At 46.0% G+C, this 18170-nt stretch overlaps 1 protein-coding gene across 1 annotated transcript; it reads right to left on the minus strand.

Annotated features, from left to right (window-relative positions):
• Positions 1-15720: 15720 nt before the first annotated feature.
• Positions 15721-17954, minus strand: mafba (MAF bZIP transcription factor Ba). The gene is made up of 2 exons (XM_058051194.2): positions 17755-17954; positions 15721-17541 (listed from the first exon to the last, which is right to left on the minus strand). Exon 2 carries the CDS (start codon positions 17532-17534, stop codon positions 16299-16301), a length of 1236 nt encoding a protein of 411 aa, XP_057907177.2. The 5' UTR covers positions 17535-17541; positions 17755-17954; the 3' UTR covers positions 15721-16298.
• Between the last annotated feature and the right edge of the window lie 216 nt (positions 17955-18170).

An 18170-nucleotide genomic window follows, 5' to 3' on the forward strand; every position in this document is an offset into this window, starting at 1 on the left:
AATCTCACCAAAATAAGGCTGTAAACCTGAATTACCCTTCAAATCCAAAGCAAGTCTTCCACTTTGTCTCCATACATCATATGATTGTAATTAAGTTGCAGTGTCACATGAGAGAAATTACCATCTTGTGTAAATTTGTGTGTTTATGTGTGTAAACGTGTGGCGCATTTTAGGCATGAGGGCCAAGTAGTTCTGGAAGCTCTTTAGTTTTAATTGAAAGCAGTAATCTGGAAGTGTGTGTTCCTCTGTTTATTATGGTGTAGAACACACACATACTCCAGGTGGTAAAAGTCATAATGTAAGTGAAATAACAACCTCTGCATTGGCTTCTCACACACACACCCACAAAGACAAAAGCGTGCCAGCCCATATGGCTCGGGGATAGTAAACCGAACAGCCAGCAACGTGTCTCCTGTGCTCCAGAGCTCCAGAGCTCCAGAGCTCCAGAGCTCCAGAGCTCCAGAGCTCCAGAGCTCCAGAGCTCCAGAGCTCCAGAGCTCCAGAGCTCCAGAGCTCCACAGCGCCACAGCTCCAGAGTTCCAGAGCTCCAGAGCCAGGCAAGCCAAAGGAATGCACATCCCACTGAATGGCTTCTCTATCTGCCTTCTTCTCCTTTTTGTTTCCTCTTTATGTCTGTTTGTCATTCGCTGCCTTCTGCATGCGTGGGTCTGTTGAATGAAGAGGTTGTCTTGGCATCCCCGTGTGTATTTGTGTATTTGTGTGTTTGTGGTGTGCCTAAGGAACCAGTTTGATGAGTTTGCCCTTGGGATGAGGGAGGACGAGAAGAAGGTAAAGGAAAAGTAGCTTGGATTGAGGGGAAAATATGAGGCTGAAAATGGTTCTGAAAAGCCTGAAGATAAAGGCAGAGATGATCCTCTGCATTGGATCATAATCACTGTGTGGCACTTGCTTGTGTCGGCCTCCGTCCTCTTTCCATGTCGCCTGTCTTCTCTCTGAGGCGCAGAGGGGCAGAGGCCCGCAGCAGTGTTTCGCCCGCGTATGGATTTTGAGAACGGCTACGCTCGGTTTGAGTGGGATCCAGGACCCCTGAGGGCCAATGGGGAGGGAGGGGGGGAGGGCGGAGGTGGAAGAGGGGAAAACAGCCATTCAGTCAGAGCAGCACAATTCTGGATCACCTTCAAAGAAGTCCAATCCCAACGGAGGGACTGGATTCCTCTGTGGAGACAGAGGGACAGAAAAGGGGGGGTGGTGTATAGAGGGAGCGTGAGCAAAACCTGGGAGACAAGAGACAAAGGGAATGCGTGGAAAGTGATTCAGGTTCTAACTTCTTGCCCACTCCTGTCTTTCTCCATGGCATGCATGCACTTGCCCTACGCGGTGTGCTACACAGAGATGATCTGTGCAGACGTGGCAAAAGCGGGACCGCAAGACCATTGTTGTGTTTCTTCTCCCATGTCGTGTGTGTGTATGTACATGTGCGACAAGGATGAGTAGGAGTTTCACACTCCCTCACCTTCCAGACGTGCATGGGTACACTCATCTAAATGCACCTCAAATACATTGGGAAATGCCCATTTCACTAAAGTCATAAATGCTAAGACTAAATGACAGTTTCTCTCAGCTTTTTGTGAGTTTGGGGGTAAATAGTAAAGTTGAGCCCGTGTCAATGAGTGTGCATCAGGGACAGACTTTCATCCTGAGTGTGGGTCAGCAGTTTGTTTAGCATCAATTAGAGGCTCTGTGTTCCTCAACGCAAGCGTGAAGGGAGACTTAACATGCAGTAGCACATTCCCACCAGCATACTATTTCACACTGCAGATCATCTCCTTGTCAAGGTGCATGTGTGACCTCACTGGCGTGTACATACAGCATTGCATCGTCATTTCAATTCTTTTTTACGCCTCCTCTGTCTTTTCTTTCTCTCTCTCTCTCAAGGATATGGCCTGACCACAAGCATTTCCTTCAGACTCTGCTTTGCCGCACAACATACAGCGCATAGTTTCCATGAAACATGATTTTAATAGGAGAGACGATACATAGATTTTGGAGCACTAAAGACAAGACAGGCTCAAGGTGCTCTGTTCTGCTCATAGTCGGAGAAGTTCCCTGGCTTTCCTTTACTCCATGGCATGGATTCACAAAATGGTGAAGCCCATAATTCATAACGTCTGTGCATTTTTTTAATCTCAGTTTAAAACAGAGTTGCTCATTATGACAATTGCCAGCTACCAATCAATCACGGCGATAGTGTGGGTCCATCACTTAAACGTCACTTTATAGATGTTACATGACATCAGTCATGACATTAAGCGGCCTTCCTGATCGCTGTTGCTCCCCATCGCACAGATGAAGTGGTGAAGAGAGACACTACACACGGATGCAAATGAAGGAAAAGCTAACTCAGCAGTAAGATGTCTGTGTCTACAACAAAAGTTATGTTTACTTGCAAAGGTGAGTTATGTAGAAACAAAGTCATTCGTTTGACAGCTTTGTTTGTGTCCTAAGCTCCCCTTCTGTTTCATTCATTCATTTTCTACCGCTTATCCTCAAAAGGGTAGCGGGGGTGCTGGAGCCTATCCCAGCTGTCTTGGGGCGAGAGGCGGGGTACACCCTGGACTGGTGGCCAGCCAATCACGGGACACATATAGACAAACAACCATTCCCACCCACATTCATACCTATGGACAATTTGGAGTGGCCAATTAACCTAGCATGTTTTTGGAATGTGGGAGGAAACCGGAGTACCTGGAGAAAACCCACGCATGCACGGGGAGAACATGCAAACTTCACACAGAGATGGCCAAGGGTGGAATTCAACTCGGGTTTCCTAGCTGTGAGGCCTGCGCGCCAACCACTTGTCGGCCGCGCAGCCACCTTCTGAAAGCATTTTATTATGTTGTTCGGCTGCATTGCATTTTACAAAATCATTTTCATTTCTTGTATGTCAGTAATGTTGGATAGCAAGTGCTAAATGTGCTAATACATGATCGGTGTGTATAATTAACGCTAGGTTAGTATATTATTATATATTTTGTTATCAAAATATTTTTGCCTGTCTTGTTTTTGTTGTTTCATAGAAGTGAGCAACTGTTAAGAAGTTTGACACACTAAAACATCAAATATGGACGGCAGTCACCGTTCTGCTTGAATTGGCTTCTCTGCAGGAAAAGCTCATTTTCTCAGCTTTTTGGTCTAAATCAAGTGTTGAAACCACCATGTTCTCTTTCCCATTTATAAAGACCAAAAAAGGCAAAAGTGCCCCAAAACTCTGGCAGTGTGGAACTCTCTTCTCAGAATATGGCTGCCCGTCAGTGAGTTAAGGAAAAAAAAATATCCCAACCTATATGGCCCCCTTGACCCCCACCCCCCCCACCCCACCCCCCACCTGTCTGCCAAGCTGCAATGTATGATTAGATAGAATCATATGGTGACATTATATCCTTATGTTATTTGCACGCCTTCAATGTCTGAGGCCAAAATAAGTAGTGGCTCCTAAAATGGTCTGGAGTCATCAACACAACCAGGCATGTCGGTAGAGCTTTTGTTTTTGTCTTTAAAATCAACAAAACTTCCAAGAATGATGTACCTGTTTTAAGAGTGTTCAAAATGATTGTGTTACAAGTGATTAGAAGATGCCTAACCCGCTTAAGGATTACTGGATTGAATCCATGCCAGGAAATGCTTATCATAATCCCACTGTTTGGCACTTTTTATATGGCCTTTTTATTTTCTACCTGAGCCCATGCAAGTTATTATTCATGCAGTTTTGGACTGAGAACAGGATGCCTACGAGTGAGGTTTCCTGACTTTGCCAAGGTAGGCTCCTCGCCCCCAACCTCATTTAGAACCAGGCTCCATACTTGCTTGTAAATGGTGAGATAAGTGCGGTTTACCCGTTGCTGGGATGTAAGGTGCACTCAGCACCGCCCTGACATGTCTGTGCCAAAGCCCAACAGGGGTGTAATTACCTGAGACTGGGTCAGCACTTTATCCTGGATAAAAATACCTGCCTGCTTGTAGAGCAGTGGACACCGCCTTGCAAAAGGAATCCTGCCATACGTTCTTCATCTCGGTTGTTAAATGTGCTTTTTGGGACATATTAATGAAGCATTACTCAGCAACCAATCACTTAGAGTCTGTCAAGTTGAGCCAAGCTCAACTTGTGCTGTCCTCTTGACGTATGCTGATCCGCTGGCCAAGCGGTATACCCAAATCGTAGAAAGAGGAGCAGCAAGCTCATAACATTTTTTTCCAGCCTTCCAACTAGAAATTGCCAGGCCCTCTTCTGGCTTGTCCTGGTGGAAGTGCCTTGCAGCTGATGTCTACACCAGTGTTTTTCAACCTTTTTCGAGCCATGGCATTGGAAAAATTTGGGGCACGTCACAAACCAAAAATGTCACAAAATGTCACGTGTTGCCAAACGGACGAATATTACATTGCTCTGCCAGTCTTTACAACACAGACCCTCGGCAATTACATAATATTTGCAGAAAAGGATTAATAATGAAGTGATTTTTTTTCAAAAGTGATATTGGACAATTCCTCACGCAGACCTGGCCACGAGGCAGTATGGCTTTGTCTTCCTACCTGAAGGTTGTGGGCATGTCGAAGTACCCTTGGGCAAGATACTGCTGTGTCAATAGTAGGTAAAGGTTTTAAAGGTGCCTTGGAGGTGGAAAAGCGCAATAAAGTAAAAGACCATGAGGAGAAAAACTTCAAGATTTGTGACAACATTTGTGCTTGTTTTACTATTTGGACTAAAGCCCACGTAGGTTTCTCCAATCCAGTGGTGAGTTTGTGTTGATTTCCCAAGATCATTATGGCCCATTTTTGGTAGCTTCTTCAACGTTGGAAGTGCCAAGTGTTGAGACTTTCTCAAAAGCTCTTTTGGCTCCCATGATGTTACAGGGCCTGACCACAATTTTTGTGGCTGTACTCTCAGTGATGTGAATCATTTATACAGTTGTGTCTTTGACATTAAGAGCTCATTATCTTTTTGTACTGTTTTTGTGAACCACCCACCTATTGAAGGTGGAGTCTAGAACGACCGTGTTCTCCTGGGCGGAATAAAAGCAGCCTTCTCGGTCATCCACTCATGGCTTCTTGGCTTTTTCTTTTTCTGTCATCATACTTGATTTCTTTTTAAAATTATTTTGGTTACCCCTTGTGAGGCCGCCATGGTGTAGTGGCTGGCGTTCTGGACTTTTGAGCGTACGTCTTGGGTTTGAATCTCCACTAATAAGCACCATCGGTATTCGTCAGGAAGGGCATCTGGAATATAAAGGGCTCAAGCCAAAAATCAGTATGCAGATCAAAAAGATCCACTGTGGCGACCCCGTAATCAGAGAAAAAGCCGATCATTCCAGTTCATTCAGTAAAAAGATCCATTCATTTCGGTCATTTTGGTCAATTGGTCATTAGTCGAGTCAGTCCATTCACTCATGTTCATGTTCATTCCGACTCAACAGTGCAACAACTTGTGATGACGTACCTTGAAAACTGAAGTATTATGACAGCCCTCGGATCGAAGTGTCTCAGCTCCCCGGTCCAGCGTTATGACCCCCCGTCCGACGCTGTGACAGAGGAATAAAAAAATATCAGATTTTTAATGGTTTTTACTATCTTGAGGTGCATTAAAAACAATAATAAAAAGTACAAAATGTAATCATATTAAACATCTATCCATCCATTTTATTCCGCTTATCCGGGTCCGGGTCGCAGGGGCAGCAGTCTCAGTAGGGAAGCCCAGACTTCCCGGCCCCCAGCCACCTCCTCCAGCTCCACCGGGAGGACACCAAGGCGTTCCCAGGCCAGCTGTGAGACATAATCCCTCCAGCGTGTCCCAGGTCTGCCCCGGGGCCTTTTCCTGGCTGGGCATGCCCGGAACACCTCACCAGAGAGGCGTCCGGGAGCCATCCAGACTAGATGCCCGACCCACCTCAACTGACTCCTCTCGATGTGAAGGAGAAGCGGCTCTAGTCTCCCGGATGACTGAGCTCTTTACCCTAATATTAAACATACAAAAAATATTAAAATAAACAATATAAATGTAAAAAGGCCAAACCCTGTAGCCCTAAATATCAAGTATATATTATATTCTATATTAAATATGCTTTGTGCCATAGAGGTGCGATTATAGGATAAGACAGGCAAGCACGCAGATAGTCCCGCCCTGCAAAAGGAACGGTGAACTGACTCTCCAGCCAATCCAAAAAAAGTATTTGCAACTGAACGGACTGAACGGGTATTTTAGGGGCGGTGACCTCATTCATTCCGTTCATGAAAAAGAACTAGTTCTTTTGACCTGTTCGGTCATGACCGACACACCACTATTGTCCGAGTCCTTTGAATTTTCTACAGAACAACATTTTTTCAGGATGTCCACACACGATGCAGGAGCTTTCATTATCATTCATGGCTGACGTTGAGGTTTTTGTAAATGCCGGCTTCTCTTTTGGGAGTTCCATTTGTTGAAGCATACATTCTCCATCTTTCAGAAATTAGAAAGACTTGCTGAACCAACTGGATGCCGAACTTTCCTATTGGATGGAGGAAGGTCATTTTCTTTACACTGACTGTACAGTCAGGAGATATTCCACCATACCCTTTTCTCCAAGACAAAACACTTCTCTCCTTTTCCACAGGGCTGACCTAGAAAACTCAACAGGCAGTGTTCTGCGCTCCACCTTCAACTGAAGCCGCCTTCGAGTCCAGTACCTTTCCACACTCCCTTTCCCCCCTTTCACACCACATCTGTCTTTCAACCCTCTGAGTTAAAGACAGCGAGGGCCAAGCAGACAAGCGGAGGACAGTACTGCACCAATCAGGAGACAGAGGCAGCTTGTCTCAATTAAATGGTATGTGCTTATGCCACAAATCACAGACACATGTTTCTCCTCACCCCTCCCACCCTGTGGCTGTTGCCTCGCTTCTGCAGTACCTAAGCAGCGTAATCACCCTCATTACCTAATGAGACCCTACTGTGCACACACAAACCTCGCCATTTCACTTGTCTACTGACATGAGGAAATGGCAGCCACATGCCCCCCCCCCACACACACACACTCCAAAAGCGTTTCATGCACAAAACTATCACTAGTGGAGTTCACTGCAACAGCACTCCAAGGCCTGTAATGCCACAACAAGTCCATTGTGGTGTGGATTATGAACAGGACAGTGAGCACTGCATTAAGCCAGCAGCTGGGGAGGGGAGAACCCCCTCATTAGCTCCCTTCAATGTATCTACTTCCTCTAATCTCTTACAATAACATAATCTCTTTAAAAGTGCTGCAGCTCAAGTCCAATCTGCCTAAAACCTGACACGTGATTAAGGTCAATCCCAGTAAACCTTCGACTGTGGAGTCCCAAGAACTCCATTTACCCCCCCCCATCTAACCTAACAGTGTATAGTATAGTCTTGTGGGGCTTGAACATTTATGTTACGGTGCAGAATATTAGACCTCCTCACCAAAGGCTGCCTTTTTGTGATACAGACATGTATCTACTCGCCATAACAAGCATCACCGCCAAGCTTTTTTAGTCTGAGCCTGCCTGGCTCCTGAGTGGGCCTCTGATCCCAGAGCAGTTTGTATCCTTTTCACAGCCTCCATCCATTGCAGTCCAGTAGTAGAGCACAGTGCTGCTCTTTTTATTTTTTGATGTTTTTCCATCGTGTCTCTTGCCTCCAAACCACTTGCAGATGTTGGCAGCAGGGAGCATTGTGGCAACTCCAAACTAGGAAATCTAAATAGAGATCAGGCTGTAAAGTATAAAAGAAGGCCTACAGAAAAAGAAAACAAGAGGAGCAGATTTGAAAGAGTGTAGGAGAATGCAGAGCCTGAGCGTTAATGGGGAATTAATGTCGAAAGAAAAGGAAGAGGCGCTTATGTACGGTCCATGTACGTCAGGGCAGCACATTTCTTTATTTAGCTGCTGAGATGTTTCACAATTCAAGACAAATGAACAGTTTGTAGTTTGAAGAAGCATCTCATTGCGGTAAGGGTTGTGTATCACTATTAGCCCAAAAGGCGCCTGAGTAACCTAAACTACTGCAGCGTTTCAGAAGCTGATAATAGACCCTCTTAAAATTCAATATGCTTCAAAACCACAACTTCATATTCTACGTTCCGCTGAGTGCTCCCTTGGCAGGGTTTTCTGTGAAATAGCAGACTCTGTCATGTCGGAAAAACAACTGCCAACTGGACTTTCGAGAGGCCTACTGGAAAACTATTTAGTTGTGTGGAAGGCATGAACTCCAAATACCCGAGTGCACTTGGAGTAGCTCCCTCTTCCTGCTGAACAGGAAGTCGCTGTGTCCTCATTCATGAGGGAGTAAATGTGTTACAATGGCATAACATGTTACGAAGCTGCACTGCAACTAATACGTACTTATTACGTCCAGAGACCCGATTCAGTGTGAACGAGGAGAGTGGCGGCGTACTCCATTGTGGTGAATGTTAAAAGATTGACCTGGCTCCCTCCTCTGCCTGTCTGCCCCTGCACTTCATTTATTTATGGGTCCGTTCCATTATTTATCTCTCATCCAATGAATGACGGGCCCAACCGCACACAAGCACGCAGCACACACAGGCTCGAAATTTGCAGACCAGACGCAGGCATGGCGCACCTGTCCTGCGCCGTCGCAGCGCACTTTGTAATTGTTGTGAGCAGCGCAGTCCGGTACCACGACTCTGTCCCTCGCATCGACGCAAGTGGCAATGACGGAGGAGAGAAGGCGTGAGAGGGTTTAACACAGCCAAGTGTCATCTTAACCGATCAAATGAACGCCTCTTATTGCCTTTGAATGCGTCATTCACCGCATACGCCACCTGGTGGACACCTTTGATGGTATACTGGCGCTAATCTCCTCCTGATGATTGATGGTTTAGTCACACAATAATTGAAAATGAACTCGATAATGTTATTCCATACATTGCCATGTGCATGCATTTCTCTTTTCCTCGTCTCTCACCTCCAAACAGGCAGGAAGAGGGTCCATGCTGGTTTCAGGACCTCCGCGCATTTGTTCCATAGAACAACAGCTTCTTATGTCAGTCATATAATCTCTTTTGGGGGCAGGGCCGCGAGCGTACACACAGAGTGCCGAATAGTGTAAAGTAATATACATTTTATTCATAGATTGCAATATATTGTCAAATATTTGTATATTTTTTCATTATGGTTTTCTTAAGTCTAAATCTTCTCTTTTTCCAAGACCAGTCTTGTGTATTGTCTCGTGAACTGAGTATTTTGTGACACGCCGACCTGTTTTTGTTCACATTTGAAGCATCTTAGAAGGGGTTTATGAATTTGATTGACGGAAATAAGATTATTCATTCATTCATTTTCTACCGCTTATCCTCATAAGGGTGGCGGGGGTGCTGGAGCCTATCCCAGCTGTCTTGGGGCAAGAGGCAGGATACACCCTGGACTGGTGGCCAGCCAATCACAGGGCACATATAGACAAACAACCATTCCCACCCACATTCATACCTATGGACAATTTGGAGTGGCCAATTAACCTAGCATGTTTTTGGAATGGGGGAGAAAATGCACGCATGCACGGGGAGAACATGCAAACTCCACACAGAGATGGCCGAGAGTGGAATCGAACTCGGGTCTCCTAGCTGTGTAGCCTGCGTGCTAACCACTTGACGCTGCGCAGCCACATCTATACATTTTGCCTTAAAATAATTGATGTTAGCCGAGCAAGCTGCTGTGCCTCCCCAAAAGTCGATTAGCACCTCCCAAGGGAGCATGTTTGAGGCGAACGTTATATTTCAAGAAATGACCTACCATGACTGAACATTCAAGCAAAGAGCAAAGAGCAACAGCAGCATCTAACCTTGCATGTGTCCTCATGCAATGTGGATTCTCCCTCTAAAGATAGAGTGTATTCTTTGCAGTTGAGATGCACAGTTCAAGCGTATCATTGACCAATTGGTGTCTTCTCTTATCTTCTCCTGCTGGCCTCATCCTCGCAATGGCCAGATGACGATCAATCCCACCCAGAATTGGGTTTCACATCCCGGAAGCAGAGGTGTACACATGGGTCACTTTCATCGACTGGCTGCGGTCGTATGTGTCTATCGTAGCGACTGTAGTGCACTTGCGACCGAGAGAAACATCCATCACAAAGAAGAGTTGTCATGCTTCAGATGAAGAGACAGCATCTTCTCGCTTGTCTGCAACCATATGGAATAGCATTTTTGGACCACAGAAGTTATATATTGTATCAAAGTATGTAATGCATAGATTTCAGAAATACATAGCACCTCTGATGAGCAGACCGGGTTGGGGGTCCTGGTTTCTTTGGAATAGAATATTTCAATAGTCTTGGAATAGACTTTGTGCTGGAGAGAAGAGTAAGGCCATTAGTTGAACCTTGGCTAAGTTGTAATGTGGTTTGTGTCCTGATGGCGTAACACTGGACCAGTTCTCTACTCAGTAACTCATTTCAACTTGTAGAGTGGAGCCCTTTGTCGCTTTTTCCCCTCAAAGACTGCAATAGTAATGTGCGTTGGGACCAGGGGGTGTAAGTCAGGGGTGGGCAAATATTTTGACTCGTGGGCCGCATTGAGTTAACAAAATTGTCCAGGGGGCCAGAACATGTATTTAACACACACACACATTTTCCTTGAATGATTTGTCTAATTGTAGCTGTATGTTCTCATGTCGCTTTTTTCAGGTGCACTTTAAACATCAAACTATGTCACTAAATTTTACATTTAAAAAAAAAAATGACTAAATAAGACATGTTGCCAGTTTGTATGTTAAAAGTTGAAATACTGAAAAAGCAACTGGCGGGCCGGATTCAAACACTTGGTGGGCCGCATGTGGCCCCCGGGCCGTAGTTTGCCCACCACTGGTGTAAGTAAACCCTATCGGCACAAATTGGAGAACAGATAAACACAGTAATAATCATGTGTTTCATATCAGCAAAATGCATGGCTAATTTGTTTCATTAAACCATCACTTAAACTTTCACATTTTCAAATTACGTACGTTAGCACTATCAATTGACGACGGCCAGCAGAGCAGAGGCCAGTAGTCCACGATTGAAAGCTGAAAGGATGAATAGAAGATAAATCCTCCACCTCCAAGCCATCTTGCACAGCTTCACATTCCCACACATTCACATTCGGTTCGATAAAATTGTGATACGGTTTGACACTTTTTCAATAAAAAAAAATACCTTGCCTTTTCATATTAGAATTTTATTGAAATAGCCAACATTTTCTCACCTTAAAAGTACAGTTCTGCTGCACAGACCAAAAATAGACCAGAATATAATATATACGTGTGTATGTGATGGAGTTCCATGTGGTGCATTTGTAGCAGCAGAGTAAATATTACGCATAAATAAATACATATTATGAAGACATTTTTAAGTTCATGAAACAAATGTATTAAATTTCAGTCAATTTGACCAAGATCATAAATTCACGTTTCAGTTGTAAGTGCACTTTTTTTTAATTAGCAATCATTAGCAATCCTTGTGAAACACGAACACATATATTTTTAAATTTTCTGTGCATTATAACACCAGAAAACAAGTTCATTTCAGCTAGCTTACAATGCTGTCATTGGGATACACCTACTTTGACTAGGAAGCCCTGTAAAAAAACCTCTACCAAGGTTGCATGGTTTGATATCCATGAGTAAGACCCTCAAACAATACACAACGATGATTAAATCATCCAAATAGGGCAAGATACTGCAACTATGACATGTCATCATCAGTGTACGTGTTAATGCATGATCACAGCATGGATATCAAACCATGCAACCTTGGTAGAGGATTTTTAGAGGGCTTCATGGTCCAGAGGTGTATCCCATTGACAGGTATAAGCTACCTGAAACTTGTTTTCTCGTGTATTATGCACAGAAAAGGGAAAGAAATGTGTGCTCATGTTTCACATAAAAATAGTGAATGATGGGCAAAATTCCCAAAAGAGTGCAGTTCCCATTTTAGGGGAAGTTACATCCCAATGTGTGTGAAAATTGGGAAAAATTGCAAGAGACATGCCCCCGTGTATTTTCAAACTTGCAAACAGCACGCAAGGCCCATAGGAAGATCATTGAGATGCAAATTAGTTTCTGCATGCATGCAGGAAAATCTTGCATGCAGCCAGGTCGCATTGGCAGGGGAGGTTTGCGTGTGTCGCAGGTTTGTCCTCCAGCTGTACACTGAGGCTCTTCCCGCCTCTGTGGACACACGGCGGTATAGGGTATCGAACATACAAGCAGCTCCCTGGCGCTGTGGTTCTCCCTTGGTGCCATAGGAAGCCAGTTTGGGCACGCCAGGCCAGCCATGGTGATGAGCAGCTGCTATAGCAAAGGAGGAGGAGTGACACGATCACTCGGCCGCACCAAGTTGGCAACCAGAAGTGTGCCTCTGTGTGACATATTGTTCGATGCACATGCATACCCAGCAGACTTTCTTTTACGGCAAAATATGTCATACCATATTTGTCATGAAGCCATGGTTGACAATGCATATTCATTTCTTTTTCAAAATACATGAGACATCTATTCTATGAGAATTGGCAAGTGTAAATCCATTTACCAAGACAATGTGTCGCTGTTTGACAATCAGAGAAAGAGCTTCTGGCATTTTACTACTTGTTGAAGTTGGGCTGTGTTGTTTGTCCCGGCCCTGCATTCTGGTTTACTTCATTCATTCATTCATTCATTCATTCATTTTCTACTGCTTATCCTCACGAGAGTTGTGGGGCTGCTGGAGCCTATCCCAGCTGGGGCGAGAGGCGGGGTACACCCTGGACTGGTGGCCAGCCAATCATGTGGGAGGAAACCGAAGTCCCCGGAGAAACGCCACCCTTGCACGGGGACAACATGCAAACTCCACACAGAGATGTCCGAGGGTGGAATTGAACTTGTGTCTCCTAGCTGTGAGGCCTGCGTGCTAACCCCATCATGCGCCATGCAGCCCGCATGTGTGATCAGTTCCTAGGCAAACACTTGAATTTGGATTGTTGGAGAAATTCAAGCTCAGAATTCAAACTAAGAATTAATCACTTTTGAAGTTGAATGACAATAAAAATGTGCATATTTGACAAAGGTATGTGAGTTCATGGTTTTTAGGGTCAGAGGTCAAAGAGAGTGACAGCATGACCAAGGCTGACACATTTGGGGAGTTTTACAGTCCAACTGTACAGATGAGCTCACTCTTAGAATAAGACAGTCTGGTCAGCCTCAGGCCGGCCGTCAATGGACCCTCCAGTGCTGCAGCTGCTGAGGCAGGAATCTGGAGGCTGTGAGAGTAAGCATGCAGATAGGATCTCTGTCTGGGGGGGGGGGGCGTGTGACCGGAGACTAAAATCATTACTGTACGCCTGGTCACGGTGTCCTTGGCTCTTCCGCTGAGCTGTGCCTCACGCGCTCCTCTCCAGCACCAACCCCCGGCTCTGCCTCTGTTCCACTTGACACTTCTACCTCCACAAGGTAAATACGCTCCTCTGCTGGGGGCCACACTCACAGGCTCGCAAGGAAATTCACTCCTTTGTCCCGACTAGCAGAAAAAGGGTCCTGCGTTTAAACGCTAATGTTACAAAGGTGCCTTTTCGCAGTCAGTCAATAAAAATATTGTAGAAATCCATTTCTGAATTATCATATGCGTGATTTTAATGCAGAATGAAAAGTTTTTTTAATGTCTTCTTTGCTAATTTCTTGACATTTATTTGACACGAAGTACATCAAATCACAACCTCCACCTGAGGAGTGGATTCCAGGTTTATAATGACGTGCATTATTGCTGAAAAGGCAGCACCTATGATATGAAATGAAAGACAATAATCCCGCAACCATAAGTGTAAGTTTTCCCTGGTTCACTCCGGCTGCACCCCTGCCCCAGACTGCAGAAGCAGACTAGAGGCACACCAGAGAAAATGTCAACTAGACCACTCTCCTCTCCTTCTCATTGGCTGATGGACTTCCTCCCGTTGTCCTTGAGAATGTGCAGACAGGACCAGATAATGTTCTGACACCAGAAACTCCACTAACACTTCTACTCCCCTCTTGTGCTTCTTTTCTGCTTCTGGTCCTCTCATTGTGATGAAAGCCTGATGTCGGTCGTTTCTCCACTCAGCAATGTGCAAACCCAACACGAACTTCTTGCATATGCTGTAACACCTCAGTCGTACATTCCATTAATATTAACAATAAAAATACGACGGGATCAGTTTTAATGCCGCCTCAGCAGGCGATCGGATTTTCCTTCCACGCCACGCAAGTTTGAGCCTGTAAGTATATTCAAAGCCATGCTCGACCCCCGAAATTATTATTATTTTTTAATATATGTTTTTCCCCGTCTTTTTCGCATGCAAGGTCAATATCTCCTTTACCGAGTGTTTGTGCCGAAGTCGGCGGAGGCCAGCAGAATGCACCACCCGTCCTCGTCCATCCAGTCACGTCACGTCGCGTGGAAAATATTGCCTTCATGTTCTATAAAATGTGTCCTGTGGCCGGGACGTCTTAATGACCCCACCCGCTACGTTCGCTCCGTGTTACTGGGAAAAAAACCTTGATACATATAGGACTAAAATCATCTGTTGGATTAAAAAGTCAGAGGGAAATATTGCCAATTCAATGACTTTAATAAGCAAAATAGGAAACAATTTCTTCCAAAAACAACAAAAATAAGACAAAACAGAAACCAGCCTGAATGGAAGAGTTCCAATGTATCTATTTGTCATATAAACAGGATTGAGAACGGATCCCCATCATGACAAAGTACATGAAAATGATGAAAACAAAACAACAACCCGCTGCTGCAGTTTCAGTTCGATTTCAACACAGTTGAATCAAAAAAAACAAAGATAAAATACATGACTTTTCAACAATAGTTTCAAATGCAAGCACCATGCTTATTCGATATGATCTGACAGTCTGTTAATTTAAATCATTCAAATAAAAACTTTGTTGAACCACGCATCTGGCCAGCAGAACCAGAACGATCAAATAATAACAATAGAGAGACAAATAAACATATAACATAAAAATCGGTTTTCATGTTGAACATTTGCACCACCTGAATCCCCTTTTTTTACTGACCTGCAGAAAAAAATCAGGAAACCACGAAGCATATTCATTTCAAACTTTTAGAGTCAATCATTATTCAACTGGAAATTTGCAGTACTTTCAAAAAAGAAAATTTATTTTAATATTTCATATACCCTCAGCCACTACTGAATATCGAAGCGATTATTTGACTTTTTCATATATGATATCCAACCGTTTTATTGCATTTGGGCGAAGGAAAAAGTCACGTGAATTTCATATTTAAATGTAGCTTGTCTGTGTTTCATATGATGCGTTCAATGTAGCGACCACTGCTTCATCACCTCCCGCCGAATATTAATTTGGCTTTGCGAGCCTTCCACATCATTTAAGCATCTAGCATGTCTTCCTGGAGAGGGGGGGTTGTGCAAATGCCAACTTGAAAATTCCAACAACGAAAAAAAACACTCCAAAAGTGCACTCGACACACAAAGTTTGTTGTATTTAAATGCAAGTGAAAAACTGGAAATAAGATGCACTGCTCTCTCAGTCAACCCTGCAAAGGAGCAACGATAATAGAACTTCCAAATATGAGAAACACAACACAAAGACAGAAAGAAGTTCAAACCAGCCTCCTCAATCTTGTGCAGTTTTGCGGTTGCGTAATATTTACAAGTCCAAATAATAACCCCCTTCCCACCCTCCCCCGGCATATGACGCTGCACAGGCAGTCCTGCTGTTCTGTCCCCGCTAATTTCCCCCCCCCACCCAAAAATATGGCGAAGCGCAGATCAACAACATGCTCTTATTATACATGAGATGATGAACGTACAAAATAGAAATTATTACCATACATGTCCAGCATGCAGGATTAATATTTAATGCAGATTTTTTTTCCTTTCTCTAAATATTCGAATATAACCAAGCAGGCAATAAATCAACGAGATGTCTCCCCTGTCAAGGGTTAGTTTGCATAAAGTGGAGTCTCGGACAGGAGAGGTCAGGCCTCCTCGCTGCTCCAGACAACCTTCTCAGGTCATAACAATATTATGGCCCCCACCCCCGCACCTAAAAGTTGCGCAAAGGACGGTCAAAGTTCATCAGTCGATGCTTCTCTTTGAGGGGGAAGAACAAGTCTCTTGCCGCCTGGATGGAAATGATTATATGTGGATACTATCTGGTCTTCTAACGTGGTTATAATTGTTACCTATCATCAACAGCACGGGGGGGTAGGGGAGGGGGGGGGGGGTGTCGCTATCTCACCGGTCAACGTGTTCAAGGTGGATGGTGTCTCTAGTTTGTTGTCACAAGAAAACAACTCACATGAAAAACTCTGGCGACGAGGGGTTGTCGCTGGTCGAGCCCGCCTCGCGGAAGCCCCCGGTGGGCCCCGAGCCCGCCAGTTTCTCGCACTTGAGTTTGTAGGCGTCCCTCTCCCTGGCCAGGCGGCCGATCTCCGCCTTGAGCTGCTCCACCTGGTTCATCAGCTGCGTCTTCTCGTTCTCCAGGACGTGCTTCTGCTGCACCCGCTTAAACCTGCACGACTGCGCGTAGCCACGGTTCTTCAAGGTCCTGCGCTTCTGCTTGAGACGGATCACCTCGTCCTTGGTGAAGCCGCGCAGGTGTCTGTTGAGCTCCCGCACCGACATGGAGACCAGCTGCTCGTCCGAGAAGCGGTCCTCCACGCTGAGCCCCCCCGCCGAGCCGTGGTGCGACGCCGACTGGCCCAGGTGACCGTGAGGGTGGTGGTGGTGGTGGTGGTGATGGTGGCGGTGGTGGTGGAGCGTTTGGTGGGCCTCCGGGGACACCGGGGATGGACTGTCGGGGTCCTGGTTGTTGCTGTGGTGGTGGTGCTGGCCGTGCGGGTGGCTGTGTGCTCCCGCGTGAGCTGACAGTTCCTCGGCATGGTGTGCCATGGCCCCCGCGTAGGGATGGTGGTGCTGCTGGCCGTGGCTGTGGTGGCCGTGGTGGTGATGCTGACCCCTGTAGCCCTCGAAGGCGCCTTGCTGCTGCAGCTGCTGGACGTGCGGAGGCGGAGGGTGGCCGTGGGTCGTTGCTCCAATGAGGGCCTCCACTGCGTCCTCGGGAGTCAGGCTGAGGGTCTGCGGGTCCATCTGCTGGTGGTAGCCGCCGCTGGGCAGCCAGTATAACTCCTCCAGGTGGTTCTTTTGCTCAGTGGGGCTGAAGCTGGGCGACGAGGGCACGGAGCTGCAGGGTGTGCTGATCGGCGTGGAGGACACGGAGCCCTGTGGTTGGAGGCGGTTGCACTGACGCACTCCTCCGCGCTCCAGCCCTGCCAAACCCTCCTTCTTGACGTCAAACTTCATCAGGTCAAAGTCGTTGACATATTCCAGAGCCAGAGGGCTGCTGGGTATCTCCGGGCCCATGCTCAGCTCTGCACTCATGCTGCCGTCGCGACTCTTTTGCGGGTACGCAAAGGAGCTTGCGAGCGTCGACAAAACGGTCTTGTGGGTCAGCCTCTGTTCCCTCCTTTCTTGTTTCACGCAATAGTTCTTTTGGGTCATCCAGCGCTGCGCACCGACTTGCTGTGGCATGAAACACCTTGAGGGGAAAGCGCAGGAGGAAAAAAAAACTTTCAGACTCAAACTCTGCACACTGTTTACGTCATGTAGACATGTTCTACTGTGGCATGGGCAACCAGACAAGAGAGGTAGAAAGAAGGCAACTGGCCTCAGTGCGCAATAAAGCAGTCCCCTCAGCAGTGTGCATTCACAACAACTTTCAAAAACAGAAATAAGAAGAGTAAACAAATACCAAGTTAGCTTGTAGCGACGGGCACCAGTCCTCGTTGCAACTTGTTGGTAAGTCCTCTTTTTCTCCAGAAAAATAGAAGGAGCGAGTGGCCAGATTAAAGAGGGCGTCTGATTTTCGCTGAGAAGCAGCTTTTTCCAGCTCTGCACCGCAGAGATTGAGCGCCTCCCTCTCTTTCCCCTTCTGTCTCCTCCACCCCGGTATCCAACAGACTGCTCGCTTAGCCAGCCTGAGCTTTATCCTTATAGAGCCCTGTGACGTGGCCCAGAGGCGGGATCCAAGGCGGGCCGCCGTCCAATGGGAGCCCGACCTGGCTTGAAGGAGAAGAGCGGAACGGCGAGTGAGAGGAGAGGCGGGAGGGAGTCGTCTTGACAGTCACAGACGGTCAGTTCACCCAGACGCACAATGTGGGACCACAC

This window comes from Doryrhamphus excisus, linkage group LG15 (assembly GCF_037039965.1).
Source record: "Doryrhamphus excisus strain RoL-2023G ecotype Guam linkage group LG15, RoL_Dexc_Guam_v1.1, whole genome shotgun sequence".
NCBI lineage: Eukaryota > Metazoa > Chordata > Actinopteri > Syngnathiformes > Syngnathidae > Doryrhamphus > Doryrhamphus excisus.